This window comes from Bufo gargarizans, chromosome 4, assembly GCF_014858855.1.
Source record: "Bufo gargarizans isolate SCDJY-AF-19 chromosome 4, ASM1485885v1, whole genome shotgun sequence".
In the NCBI taxonomy this organism is placed as follows: Eukaryota; Metazoa; Chordata; class Amphibia; order Anura; family Bufonidae; genus Bufo; species Bufo gargarizans.
In genome coordinates, this window is record NC_058083.1 from 327118913 (window position 1) to 327134668 (window position 15756).

A 15756-nucleotide genomic window follows, 5' to 3' on the forward strand; every position below is an offset into this window, starting at 1 on the left:
CATCGGGGGGCTGCTGTGCCTTTGCAGCCCCCCGATGGGAGAGGGAGAGAGCCCCCAGGCATCCCCCCGAGAGCCCCGTCCTTACCCTTCCCCGTCTGCGAAGTTGTGGCAGACGGGGAAGGTTCCCATGGCAACAGGACGCCTGCTCAGGCGTCCTGCTGTCCATGGTGCTGAACAGATCTGTGCTGAAAGCATAGATCTGTTCAGTGTAAGTAAAATACAGTGCAGAACCCTATATAGGTTCTGTACTGTATTATACAGACATCAGACCCACTGGATCTTCAAGAACCAAGTGGGTCTGGGTCAAAAAAATAAAAAAAAAGTGAAAAAAGTTAAGATAAAAAAAAAAACATTTATCACTGAATAAAAATTAAAAAAATAAAATACACTACACATATTAGGTATCGCCGCGTCCGTAACGACCTGATCTATAAAACGGTCATGTTACTTTCCCCGCACGGTGAACGCCATAAAAATAAAAAAATAAAAACTATGAGAAAATTGAAATTTTGCCCACCTTACTTCCCAAAAAAGGTAATAAAAGTGATCAAAAAAGTCGCATGTACGCCAAAATAGTACCAATCAAACCGTCATCTCATCCCGCAAAAAATGAGACCCTACTCAAGATAATCGCCCAAAAACTGAAAAAACTATGGCTCTTAGACTATGGAAACACTAAAACATGATTTTTTTTTGTTTCAAAAATAAAATCATTGTGTAAAACTTACATAAATAAAAATAAAGTATACATATTAGGTATCGCCACGTCCGTATCGACCGGCTCTATAAAAATATCACATGACCTAACCCCTCAGATGACCACCGTAAAAAAAAAAAAAAAAAACGGTGTAAAAAAAGCAATTTTTTGCCATCTTACGTCACAAAAAGTGTAATAGCAAGCGATCAAAAAGTCATATGCACCCCAAAATAGTGCCAATCAAACCGTCATCTCATCCCGCAAAAAATGAGACCCTACTCAAGATAATCGCCCAAAAACTGAAAAAACTATGGCTCTTAGACTATGGAAACACTAAAACATGATTTTTTTTTGTTTCAAAAATAAAATCATTGTGTAAAACTTACATAAATAAAAATAAAGTATACATATTAGGTATCGCCACGTCCGTATCGACCGGCTCTATAAAAATATCACATGACCTAACCCCTCAGATGACCACCGTAAAAAAAAAAATAAAAAAACGGTGTAAAAAAAGCTATTTTTTGCCATCTTACGTCACAAAAAGTGTAATAGCAAGCGATTAAAAAGTCATATGCACCCCAAAATAGTGCCAATCAAACCGTCATCTCATCCCGCAAAAAATTAGACCCTACTCAAGATAATCGCCCAAAAACTGAAAAAACTATGGCTCTTAGACTATGGAGACACTAAACAATTTTTTGGTTTTAAAAAAAAGTTATTGTATAAAACTTACATAAATAAAAAAAATTGTATACATATTAGGTATCGCCGCGTCCGTGACAACCTGCTCTATAAAATTACCACATGATCTAACCTGTCAGATGAATGTTGTAAATAACAAAAAAAAAAACACGTGCCAAAAAAGCTATTTCTTGTTACCTTGCCTCACAAAAAGTATAATATAGAGCAATAAAAAATCATATGTACCCTAAACTAGTACCAACAATACTGCCACCCTATTCCGTACTTTCTAAAATGGGGTCACTTTTTTGGAGTTTCTACTCTAGGGGTGCATCAGGGGGGCTTCAAATGGGACATGGTGTCAAAAAAACAGTCCAGCAAAATCTGCCTTCCAAAAACCGTATGGCATTCCTTTCCTTCTGCGCCCTGCCGTGTGCCCGTACAGCAGTTTACGACCACATATGGGGTGTTTCTGTAAACTACCGAATCAGGGCCATAAATAATGAGTTTTGTTTGGCTGTTAACCCTTGCTTTGTAACTGGAAAAAAAAATAAAAAATGGAAAATCTGCCAAAAAAGTGAAATTTTGAAATTGTATCTCTATTTTCCATTAAATCTTGTGCAACACCTAAAGGGTTAACGAAGTTTGTAAAATCAGTTTTGAATACCTTGAGGGTGTAGTTTCTTAGATGGGGTCACTTTTATGGAGTTTCTACTCTAGGGGTGCATCAGGGGGGCTTCAAATGGGACATGGTGTCAAAAAAACTGTCCAGCAAAATCTGGCTTCCAAAAACCATACGGCGCACCTTTCACTCTACGCCCCGCTGTGTGGCCGTACAGTAGTTTACGGCCACATATGGGGTGTTTCTGTAAACGGCAGAGTCAGGGCAATAAAGATACAGTCTTGTTTGGCTGTTAACCCTTGCTTTGTTAGTGGAAAAAATTGGTTAAAATGGAAAATTAGGCAAAAAAATGAAATTCTCAAATTTCATTCCCATCTGCCAATAACTCTTGTGCAACACCTAAAGGGTTAACGAAGTTTGTAAAATCAGTTTTGAATACCTTGAGGGGTGTAGTTTCTTAGATGGGGTCACTTTTATGGAGTTTCTACTCTAGGGGTGCATCAGGGGGCTTCAAATGGGACATGGTGTCAAAAAAACTGTCCAGCAAAATCTGGCTTCCAAAAACCATATGGCGCACCTTTCACTCTACGCCCCGCTGTGTGGCCGTACAGTAGTTAACAGACACATATTGGGTGTTTCTGTGAACAGCAGAGTCAGGGCAATAAAGATACAGTCTTGTTTGGCTGTTAACCCTTGCTTTGTTAGTGGAAAAAATGGGTTAAAATGGAAAATTAGGCAAAAAAATGAAATTCGCAAATTTCATTCCCATCTGCCAATAACTCTTGTGCAACACCTAAAGGGTTAACGAAGTTTGTGAAATCAGTTTTGAATACCTTGAGGGGTGTAGTTTCTTAGATGGGGTCACTTTTATGGAGTTTCTACTCTAGGGGTGCATCAGGGGGCTTCAAATGGGACATGGTGTCAAAAAAACTGTCCAGCAAAATCTGGCTTCCAAAAACCATACGGCGCACCTTTCACTCTACGCCCCGCTGTGTGGCCGTACAGTAGTTTACAGACACATATTGGGTGTTTCTGTAAACAGCAGAGTCAGGGCAATAAAGATACAGTCTTGTTTGGCTGTTAACCCTTGCTTTGTTAGTGGAAAAAATGGGTTAAAATGGAAAATTAGGCAAAAAAATGAAATTCTCAAATTTCATCCCCATTTGCCAATAACTCTTGTGCAACACCTAAAGGGTTAACGGAGTTTGTAAAATCAGTTTTGAATACCTTGAGGGGTGTAGTTTATAGAATGGGGTCATTTTTGGGCGGTTTCTATTATGTAAGCCTTGCAAAGTGACTTCAGAGCTGTAGTGGTCCCTAAAAATTGGGTTTTTGTAAATTTCTGAAAAATTTCAAGATTTGCTTCTAAACTTCTAAGCCTTGTAACATCCCCAAAAAATAAAATATCATTCCCAAAATAATTCAAACATGAAGTAGACATATGGGGAATGTTAAGTCATCACAATTTTTGGGGGTATTACTATGTGTTACAGAAGTAGAGAAACTGAAACTTTGAAATTTGCAAATTTTTCAAAATTTTTGGTAAATTAGGTATTTTATTATGCAAAAAAATTCATTTTTTTGACTTTATTTTACCAGTGTCATGAAGTACAATATGTGACGAAAAAACAATCTCAGAATGGCCTGGATAAGTCAGTGTTTTAAAGTTATCAGCACTTAAAGTGACACTGGTCAGATTTGCAAAAAATGGCCTGGTCCTTAAGGTGAAAATGAGCCCGGTCCTTAAGGGGTTAAGAGTGTAGTACTATAATGACATAGTTTCAAAAAAGACATACATCTGTCCAGTTCAGCCTGGTCTCCTGAAAAACTGATCCAGAGAAAGGGGCGAAAAGGGGAAAACTTCCATGAGTTAGAACCTCATGGACTCAAAATCTGGCATTCAGGAACTTCCTTCATAACTTAAATTCAGCGTCAAGGCCTTATTCCAGAGATTACTAGCTAAAAGCATTGTCGTGTGCGTGCGAGCAAAACACATGTTAAGCAATATCAAAAGTTTGTGTAAAGTATGGAGCCCATCCTAGTGTGATACAGAGTAAGCTATACAAATGTCTTCCAAACATACTACCTTCTCTATTGTTATCCATCTTAGGCTTAGCACACACAAGGGCAGCTTGCCAAGATCCATTCTGAAGCTCAGTGACTGTTTATTGCTTTGCATGTCTATATTATTCAGTACAATTACTTATTACTCTCTTACTAATTGTGTATGAGCCTATTTATTCTTGTATCTCAGAATCCATTGTAAAACAAGTGTGGAAAGTAGGATTTAGGTTCATAGACACTTAACAATCACATCTGATATATCAATATGACATGTAAGGCCTCATGCACACAATCGTTGTGTGCATCCGCTTCCGTTCCGTCATTTTACACAATTTAGCGGAGGTCCCTTTCATTTCTATGGAGCTGTGAAAAAAAAAACTGATAGTCCTCAGTTTTTTCTCTGCGTCCGTGATCCGTGATTCCAGTCCATAAAAAAATATAACCTGTCCTATTCTTGTCAGTGGAAAACGGAGGACGGACCCATTCAAGACAATGGGTCCGTCAAAAAAAACGGATGCACAACTGGTATGTCATCCGCGTCCGTGTCTGTTTTTTTCTACAAGACATTGGTGCAATAAAATTACACTTTTTATTAACCTTCCTTTTTTTCCTCTGTCAGACAAAAAAAAAAAGGAAGACACAAGGAAACACAACTGAAGCAAAATCGGACACGGACCACTGAAGCCAAATCACTGACAGTGAAAAAACACTGTCGTGTGCATGAGGCCTAAGGCTATGTTCACATTGTGTTTATAATAATTGGCATATAAATTGTGAGCACATATACAAATAGGCTATTATGAGCCAAAAGTATGCCAAAAGAGTGTATTTTTGGTATATATTTGGCTGGTATAAATTGACAAAAGTTTTCTAACTTTATTAAAAAGCACAGTCTCTATTTAAAGGGGTTGTCCGGGTTCAGAGATGAACCTGGACATACCCATGTTTTCACCCAGGCAGCCCCCCTGACAAGAGCATCAGAATATTTCATACTCCGATGCTCTCCCTTGCCCTGCCCAGGATCGCACAGGGCAAGGGCTTTTTTATTTACAATAACACACTGCCAGGCGGAGGCTTTTACAGGCTAGGGCAGCGCCCATCAGTGCTGGTGATGTCACTGGGCACAATACTGTGCGAAAGCCTCCGCCGGACAGCCCTAAGGACAGCCCGGTACGTTACCAGATCCCCTGAAAATGCCTTTGATGAATGAATTGCTAGCAGTCTGTAGTAAGGGTACAGAGGGGAGGCAACAAGTTGGGGGGGGTGTACTTTCAAAGTCTGAAAATGGCAGCACTGACTGAATGGAGTGAGACTGTGCAGTTACACCCCCCCCTTTCCCAGCAACTGGTTACCAGCCCTCTGTACCCTTACTGCAGACTGCTAGTGATGAGCGGCATCGCAATATTTGCGATAAAATTTTTTGATTAGAATATTCGCGATCAACACTGCAATTCATTCATAACTTCTTGTAGAAATAATAAAGAAATAGCACAATATAGAGACATAACAATCCTGGATCATCTATTCTTATTACATGGGGAATTCATGACGTTATTAAAACAGGCATGTCAGGAGTGGTAACAGGTCCTCTTTAAGGGTTCCTCACAAAAACATATACTGCACACCATATATTTTTTACCGTCAGACTAATGGAACTGTATAGGCATGACGTTGTGCATTTCCTGCAGCACTGTGTAAACAGAAAACAATACAAACAACAGAAATTGTCTGTTCAGCATAATGAGATGTTCACAAAAAACTTTTATTTTTGCTATTCCAATAAAAATCACCTAGCATCGTGAAAGCCAAAAACAATCACAGTCTAACAACTTGTCAAAAAGTGAACTAACACTTATTAGCTATAATAAATGACAAAATAAAGCATTAGTATTTCATTGAGATGTGCTTAGACTGTAGATGTGTAGGTATTTCCTCTAATAATTAGAACCACATAAGTTTAAAGGCTATGCACACCTTCGGAGGCAATTTTTGTTTATGATTGCATTATACTCATTTTTGGCTAAAATCTTATTTTCGGTTGGCCTTTATTAAAAATATTAAGCCATTCTGTCAAAAAGGGTTAACTGTTTTTCTGACTGTGCGACTGGTACTTTCACTTTTACTTTGTGCTGGTCATCTAATAAACCTTATCTCAAAATTACTAAAAGATCATAAACACTTCACATTCTTATCAGTAAGCTAAGAACTGAACTATAATGAGCGTTTATATTGTCAAAGAGCAGACATAAAGAGCCCGTCAGCTCCCCAAGTGACGGAAAAGACAGAAAATCTACAGGTTGCTACTACAGCATCTCAGCTTACAAAAAGGGATTCCATATTTTTAATGAAGACCAGTTGAAAAAATGATTTTATCTCAAAATAATTACAATGCAATAATAATAATAAAAAAATGACCTTAAAAGTCTACATAGCCTTTAAGTCTAAAGCAGGCCATACAAACAATATAAAAGCTGTCCGAACCTGTGGATTTCATTGTGATCAGCCTGACTAACATCCGTTGGCAGCTGCCAAGAGAAAGTTGAATTTCAACATGCCCAATCCTTTGTTCCCAGGGTATACTGTATAAACTGCTGACAGAGGCATCTCATCCAATTTTTCATCTGACCATCCCTGTTGCCTTTTCTCCCAACTTCTATACCTGGGACACTACACTTCAGGATACCCTCCTGTGTCTTCCTGCCTGTATTACTGGTGGCTCTCTGTGTAGCAATTTTTTTTCCTTGAGGGGTGCATCTGTGATTTTTGCTGTGTTGTGGTGTGTTTTTTGTCCACTAGCATGTTCTTCATGCCATTTTCCCCTGTGGAAAATGCCTAAAACAAAAAGATAAGAGCTCCAGCATGATTGATTTTTGACAAGCAGTCCGAAAGTGAAAAACGCAACCTAAAGAACAAAAATGCCACCAGCAAAAAAAAAAAAACACTTATGTGGCCTGCATTTCATATTTTCCATAGACCTTCAGCTAACCTCTGGCCACACGCAACCAAAAACTCAAAAGGGTAAAAAAAACTTTTTGTGAACCCATCCTTAAAGGCATTATATGACGATAAACTGTTAAATATGAGGGCAAAGAGCTCCCACGATAGTCACCTCCCACAATACAGTCACAAAATAAAAAATCGGAACTCTCAATTTTGAAGCTGAAAACAGATCTCTGTCAGTCACTGTAAACTGTTTCTGTCAAGAGGATCTTTCATGTTAGGCCCCTTTCACATGAGCGATTTTTCCGCGCGGGTGCAATGCGTGACATGAACGCATAGCACCCGCACTGAATCCTGACCCATTCATTTCAATGGGTCTGTATACATGAGCGTTTTTTTTTCACGCATCAATTCTGCTTTGCGTGAAAAACGCAGCATGTTCTATATTCTGCGCTTTTCACGCAGCCGTGGCCCCATAGAAGTGAATGGGGCTTCAGTAAAAAACGGAAAAAACTGAACAACTGAATGCAATCGCAGACAAAACTGAATGCAACACTTGCAAAATGGTCCAAGTTTCACTGAACGCATCCCGAACGCATCCGTAGCCAATCTGTCATGCTTGTGTGAAAGAGGCCTTAGAGCTCACTGGCACTTTAATTCCATTCCATCAATAGGTAAGGGTATTTCCTCATTGCATTATTAGCCTCTGTTAAATATAGCCGCCAGGAAAAGCTCCCAACGTATCCATTAAACGGAGGCCGTGATAGACGCCCAACAGTGTCATACATCACCCATAGACTAGTATGCGTCTTCTGCGCTATTCCATCCAGAAAAAGCAACTGTGTATACCAGCAGTACGGAGACCAGCGTGGCCTCCATCAGGTGAATGAGGACGGGGTCAGTTAAACAACCAGTAAACGTATACTGCCAACATCATGTGAAAAAATCCTAAACTGTTTTCTTGATATGAAGCAGAACCTTAAAGCACAGAATATGTGCTGGGAGATACATGGGCATCCCGAGGGTTAGGCAGGCTTGCCACTACTAAAAGGGGCACCACTGGCACTGATAGCCTGACCACTTACAGCTTTACGCTCTTGTTCCCTTCTCAATACCAGAACCAGTAAGGGATGGAAGCTGTACTGGATCCTAGTGCGTTCCCAATTCGCAGCTTCATATAATTATCCAGTGTTGTGTAAATGGTGAATTTATGCTTATGTATCTATTTATCGTAAGATTGATCCATGTCACTTTTTTAAAGGGATTATCTGAGATAGGCCACTTTCAGATGAACGTTTTTGCAATGTGTACATTGTCCGGATTTAAAGTACCGGAATCCGCTGCTAATGGTAATGAATGGATCTATTCACATGGGCGATTAATTTCCGTCATTATTTGAAATCTCCAGCATGTCCTGAGTTTTGTGCAGGATTTGTTTCCAAATAGGCACATTGCAGTCTGTGCAGTGCATAAATAATGAAGGAAGGAAGAAATACGCATGTAAATCCTGATGAAATCCTGACGACAATACTAATAGTATATCATCAGGACCCTGAGCCAGAATATTGACGAATTTCAATACGCTCGTTTGAAAGCGGCCATAAAAAAAATAAAAAATTCCCCCAGAAACAGTGCCCCTCATGACCATAGGCTGTGCCGGGCATTGCAGCTCACCCCAATTAAAGTGAACAGAACAGAGCTGTAATACCAGACACAGCCCACGGACATGTGTGGCCTTGTTCTTGAAAAAAAAACCTGATCCTTTTTTAACCCCTCAGACAATCCCTCCAATAGGGCCCTGCTATGTAAAATTTCTAAAATCGAACACAAATCACTGACAATCCTGACCTAATGTTTAACGGAGCGCTTAGTCTACATCTTCCATATCATTAGTTGGCGGTGTGTGCTGGGATTCTGTTTTTGAAGGTTTGGATTCTGAGCAGGCTGCATCTTGTAATGACTTTGAGGGATTTTCACCGGCCAATTCGCTGGCATCTGGGTGTAGACATGGTGAACCTCTTTCTTCTGCTGGCTCTTCAAGAGTGTGGGTCACCTTAAAAGCTGTTTCCAGATCTCTGATGATTCTTTCATCTATTACAGAAGGCTCTGTCACAGACCTTTCATCAGCAGGAGCCGTAGCAGAATCTGGGACCTCATCTGCCTGTTTCTTCCTCCTCCTCCTCCTCATCTTGTGTCTTGGCATCTTTAATTCGTTTGTATAGTTCAATTCTTTCCTCCTGTAGTGCTCTGCAAAGCTTCTCCAGCCGCTCAATTTTCACTAGAAAGCATTCATATTCTTTGGCCCTCATGGCTTTCTGCAGAAAAATGCAAGGTAGTAAGGTTTTGTATAATACAGTAGTAATAACCGTTGCTTATTGATGCATATGTCTAGTATACAAAGTCATAAATGGCCAATGTCACGGAGGGGACCTTATATTGAAGCAATGCATATTCCTCTCCCAACAAAAATTTCATGTGTGCAAAAAAAAAAAGCCAGAAAAAATGCTAAAGTGCAGAAAAACTGCACTAAAAATCCATGTGAGTAGCCACCCTTAGGCCCCATTCACACAACCGTATTTTTGTTCTGCATCCTATCCACATTTTTTGTGGATCGGATGCGGACCCATTCATTTCAATACTTATGTCCATTCTGCAGCCCCTCAAAAAAGATGGCCTATTCATGTCCGCTTGTGGACAAGAATAGAAATTGTTACAATGGGTCCACAAAATAAAAAACAACGAAAGGCCTCATGCACACGGCCGTTGTTTGGGTCCGCATCCGAGCCGTCGTTTTGGCGGCTTGGATGCGGACCCATTTACTTCAATGGGGCCGCAAAGATGCGGACAGCACTCCTTGTGCTGTCCGCATCCGTTGCTCCGTTCCGCGGCCCGGCTAAAAAAATATAAGATGTCCTATTCTTGTCCTCGCTTTGCGGACAAGAATAGGCATTTATATTGACGGCTTCTGTTCTTTGCGGAACGGTCGTGTGCATGAGGCCTCACACAGACGTCACATGGACACTGTATTTTTTGAGGACCCTTGTTCGCATTCCATCAGTGATTGTGACCCAAAACCAGAAGTGGAGGTTGCACAGAGTTTAAGGTAATGATGGAAAGATTTGCTTCCGTTCTGTGTTTTTGTCCTGCATCTGGTTTTAGCTTACAATTACTGATGGAAATGACTGACCAATCACGGACTGTGTGAAAGCAGCCATAGTGAGAGTTCACATGGCGGTTTATGCTGCCAGAATTTTGGCGCAGATACCATTGTTTTCAATGGGAGGCATTGCTGCAGTTTGTGCGGCCAGAAGTTTAAAGCTGTGACCATGCCAAAAAGGGACATGCCCCTTGTTGGCATGGTATCTGGACGGCATTCAATGGAGCTAGGGCTCATGCACATGACTATATGTATTTTGCGATCCACAAAAAACGGAGCCGCTAAAAATATGGATGACGTCCGTGTGCATTCCATATTTTGCTGAACGGAACAGCTGGCCCCTAATAGAACAGTAGTATCCTTGTCCGTAACGTGGACAATAATAGGACATGTTCTATTTATTTTGCGGAACAGAGATATAGACATACGGAAATGCAATGCATCTGGAGTAACTTCCATTTTTTTTGCAGACCCATTGAAATGAATGGTTCCGCATACGGATCCACAAAAAAAATGGAATGGACACGGAAAGCAAATATGTTCGTGTGCATGAGGCCTTAAGCAATGACTGGGTCCACGGCATTCAAACAACCGCAGCAGAAACCCCTGGCTGGCATCGTTTTTTACTAACATTTACGCGTAAATGTTAGTAAATCTGCCGGAGCTGGAGTCCCAGCCCCCAACACGCCCAACTGGTGGACACGGCATAAATCCGTCTGTATGACTAAATATTGTTGCATGGCCAGTTAAAAAGGAGGACTATGCCTAAAATAGTCCCAAATCCCTTAGTAAATGTGCTCCAATATGCACCATGTGCATATACCCTAAGGCCTCTTTCACACAAGCGTGACAGATTAGGTCTGGGTGCGTTCAGTGAAACTTACAACTTTTGCAAGTGAGTGCAGTCCGTTTTGTCTGCAATTGCTTTCAGTTCAGTTTTTTTTGCACGGGTGCAATGCGTTTGGATGCGTTTTTCACGCACATGATAAAAAACTGAATGTTTACAAACAACATCTCTTAGCAACCATCCGTGAAAAACGCATCGCACCCGCACTTGCTTCCAGATGCAATGCGTTTTTCACTGAAGCCCCAATCACTTCTACGGGGCCAGGGCTGCGTGAAAAACGCAGAATATAGAACATGCTGCGATTTTCACGCAACGCAGAACTGATATGTGAAAAACAACGCTCATGTACTCAGACCCATTGAAATGATTGGGTCAGGATTCAGTGCGGGTGCTATGCGTTTACATCACACATTGCACCCGCGCGGAAAACTCGCTCGTGTGAAAGGGACCTTAGGGATTTTTGTGCGGAAAATCCTCAGCATAAGGGCTTGTTCACACGACCGTGTGAAGCCTGTGCCGTGCTGTGGACCGCAAATTGCAGTACGCTAAGCACGGGCACCTGCCGTGTGGCAGCCGCATAGGGATTGCGGCCCCATTCACTTGAATGGGTCCACGATCCCTCTGTTCCGCAAAAAGATAGAGAAAGCTCTATCTTTTTGCGGTGCGGAAGCACGGAATGGAACCTTAGAAAGCACTCTGTACACATCTCCGGATTTGTGGACCCATTAAAATGAATGGGTCCGCATCTGTGACGTGGAATGGCCACGGGACCCGTGTATTGCGGATCCGCAAATGCGGTCCGCAATACGGGCATGGGCTTCACACGGTCACACGGCCCTAAGGCTACATGCAGACGACAGTTGTGTGTTTTGCGGTCCGCAAATTGCTGTTCCGCAAAACACGGATGGCGTCCGTGTGCGTTCCGCAATTTGCGGAACGGCATGGACAGCCATTGATATAACTGTCTGCCAAACGGACAAGAATAGGACAGGTTATATTTTTTTTTGCGGGGCCACGGAACGGAGCAACGGATGCGGACAGCACACGGATTGCTGTCCGCATCTTTTGCGGCCCAATTGGAGTGAATGTGTCCGCATCCGGGCCGCAAAAACTGTGGCTCTGATGCGGACCAAAACAACGGCCGTGTGCATGAGGCCTAATACAATAATTAGCACTGTGTGCATATTCCCTAAGGCCACATGCACACCGTTATTTGCAGCATACTACAGTGCTGCAGCTTGTCAATTTATTGTGCAGATTTCACCCTTTGCGATGCAAAATGTGAGATGTGGGTCAAATCCACATCTAAATCCACAACAAAATCCTAAAGTGGCAAATGCGAATTTTGCTGTTGAATACTGCCACATAAAAAAATCCACATAAACTAGACTGCCGAAGGCTAGTTACACATGAGTGTTTCACATTTCCTGGACTGATCAGAACTCACAGCGTCATAATTAGTTTAGAACGCAGTGAGTTCCTGCCTGACCACCATTCTTCACATAATGGAGAGAGTACAGTACGCATAATTGACAGGACCATAAGTCATTATGATGCTGTGAGTTCCAGTGTTCGGACTGGGATATGCAGCCATTACTCGGAGCATGTTTCCTAAAGCGAACATGCTCGTGCACAATTAGCCTTCAGGTAAAGAACATGTATGACAATTGAGTCCTGGCATGGAGCTGATATTAGTAATTATTATCATTATTATGTTACAGATATGTAACATCACAGTGAATGGTTATGACACCTTACATCAGGGGTGCACAACCTTTTCTGGTTGGGGGCCACATTGTCAGATCGAAAAAATCCAAAGGGCCGAAAATAAAAGTTAAAGCGGTATTTCCAAGTGAAATACTGTATTTTCGGTGCATTGTACATACAGTATATACTATAAATGTCTAGTTACACCTTCAGGATTCCCATCTAATTGGAGAATACATGAAAAATTCATGGTGAGCAGCCACATGACATAGACATACATGTCTGTTACCAGACGGATGGGGGCCGCACAGAATGGTATCAAGATCCGCATGTGGTCCCCAGGCCACAGGTTGTGCACCTTTGCCATTTTCTGCCTCGATCCAGAAAAGGATTTTTCCATCACATTATACACTGCTAGTTTCCATGGTCACAGACCACCCTGCAATACAACAGTGGTGGTCGCGCTTGCACATTATAGGTGGCTATTTGGTGGCTGGGACCATCAGAGCACACATAGGCTAGTGCTTTTCCTTTTTGTGTGCAAGCACGGCCACCACTGATGGATTGCAGGGTGGTCGTAACCATGGAAATGAGCAGTGTATAATGTGATGGAAAAATAAATCCAGCCAGCAAAGGAGGCAATATGGACAGTCACAATACATTAGTAAGTGCCTTGTATTAACTTTGTCTACATGATAAATGCCACTTACTGAAGTGAGACAGCGTTTTTAATGGTATTTTCACATAGGACCAAAACGCTGTGGATAGCAACCAGGCATTTGTATTTAGCAAATCCACAAGTCTTTACAGTATCAGTAAAGGTGATAAGATTTAAAGAGATTTCACCTACACACTGTGAAAATCTGAACTGTAAAGTAACCTGTGGTGACAAGTTATGCTGCATATTTCCATTGTGGATTTTACCCTTTACATTGCACAGGGTGATACCCAAGACCAATCTGCAGAAACATCCACTACAAATCCATATATAACTCAACATTTGTTACAGATCCACAAATCACGACCTGTATCCTTTGGAGGTCATTTATCAAGGAACTTGCAACTTGATTAGTTGTAACAAAAAGTTGCAAGTCCCCGTCTTGACCAGCCATGTGGCGATATTTAGTTGCACAGTCGTTTTTCTGCACCGGTTCGACAGTTGGTTGGTATGGTGGCGTGTTACTAAGGGCTCTTTCACACCTGCGTTCTTTTCTTCCGGCATAGAGTTCCGTCGTCGGGGCTCTATGCCGGAAGAATCCTGATCAGGATTATCCCCATGCATTCTGAATGGAGTGAAATCCGTTCAGGATGCATCAGGATGTCTTCAGTTCCGGAACGGAACGTTTTTTGGCCGGAGAAAATACCGCAGCATGCTGCGCTTTTTGCTCCGGCCAAAAATCCTGAACACTTGCCGCAAGGCCGGATCCGGAATTAATGCCCATTGAAAGGCATTGATCCGGATCTGGCCTTAAGCTAAACGTTGTTTCGGCGCATTGCCAGATCCGACGTTTAGCTTTTTCTGAATGGTTACCATGGCTGCCGGGACGCTAAAGTCCTGGCAGCCATGGTAAAGTGCAGTGGGGAGCGGGGAGCAGCATACTTACCGTCCGTGCGGCTCCCGGGGCGCTCCAGAGTGACGTCAGGGCGCCCCATGCGCATGGATGACGTGATCGCATGGCACGTCATCCATGCGCATGGGGTGCTCTGACGTCATTCTGGAGCGCCCCGGGAGCCGCATGGACGGTAAGTATACCGCTCCCCCGCTCCCCACTACTACTATGGCAACCAGGACTTTAATAGCGTCCTGGCTGCCATAGTAACACTGAACGCATTTTGAAGACGGATCCGTCTTCAAATGCTTTCAGTACACTTGCGTTTTTCCGGATCTGGCGTGTAATTCCGGCAAGGGGAGTACACGCCGGATCCGGACAACGCAAGTGTGAAAGAGGCCTAAGGCTACATGGCGACATGTGTTGTGCGACAAAAAGGGTACAACTACATTGCGACATTCATGTCGCAGAAAAGTTGTTCAACAATTTTTATAATGATAATCAATGGTTTTGCACTGCAACATGCCGCAAAATTCCAACTTGGATGGATTTTTTGCAACTGTCGTGTCGCAGCATGACACATGTCACCGTGGGACACCATTGACAATCATTATAAAAAAATTGCAGCGACTTTACTGTGACAAAAAGTTGCACGATAAATGTCACCACGTAGCCCTGTCTTTACACCTGAAAATAATTACTCCAGCCAGGGTCTGCCGTAGTTTTTTCGCCAGGCGCACAGACGGCCGTAGATGCGCCTAATTTATGACATGGTGCATGCCTTGTCATAAATTTGCAGAATTTTATAGCAACGTTGGGGGAAATGTAAGACTGGCATAAAAAGTCAGTCTTAACAAATGACCCCCTTTTTGTTTAGCATTCAACATTAAATAAGTTCAATGATCATTTCAAGTTTTTTTCCCACATAGGATGATTATGAAATGTATGGTACTTGTCAGGGTCAAGTAAAGTTCCCTCTGACAAGAGCAAAATAAATGAAACTGTCGGAATATAAAGGCAAAAACAAGAAAAAACCCAGCAATCCCCTGCACGGCTGGCCAGCCATGATTTGATAGAAAATCTCTCACCTCTTCAATCATGTCCAGCAGAGCTTTATTACAATTTTCGAATCTCGTTTTCCAGGTGTTTGTGTCTTTTTCTAGTTTCTTAATCTTCTTTGTCATCTAGAACATTTCACAACACAAATTCCAGTTAGCACATAATCATAAAAACAAATGACTGGATGCTGGTGAAATAAAATGAACAAGGCGTTGAAGAAAAAATGTCACAGCGCCAAAATGATCTCTGTATTTTGACAAAGGTAATTACATTTGATGTCTGCTGTTCAAAGGGAGAATTTATTATGACATTAATATTTTATAACTTCGTTTTTTTGAGAGCAGATATGATTTATCTTACATTAAGAACAATACTTTTGTTTGTAAAGTACAAATAGCAAAAGAAACCTCCACTATACACGGTTCCGAA

At 41.8% G+C, this 15756-nt stretch overlaps 1 protein-coding gene across 1 annotated transcript in view; it reads right to left on the reverse strand.

The window, feature by feature from the left end:
* Window positions 1–7540: 7540 nt before the first annotated feature.
* The window catches only part of TXLNB (taxilin beta), a 174084-nt gene continuing 165868 nt past the window's right edge, over window positions 7541–15756 (reverse strand). Inside the window, 3 exon segments of the mRNA XM_044289952.1 lie at window positions 7541–9168; window positions 9170–9322; window positions 15357–15452. Of these exon segments, the coding sequence (XP_044145887.1) occupies window positions 8875–9168; window positions 9170–9322; window positions 15357–15452 (543 nt within the window). The 3' untranslated portion in view covers window positions 7541–8874.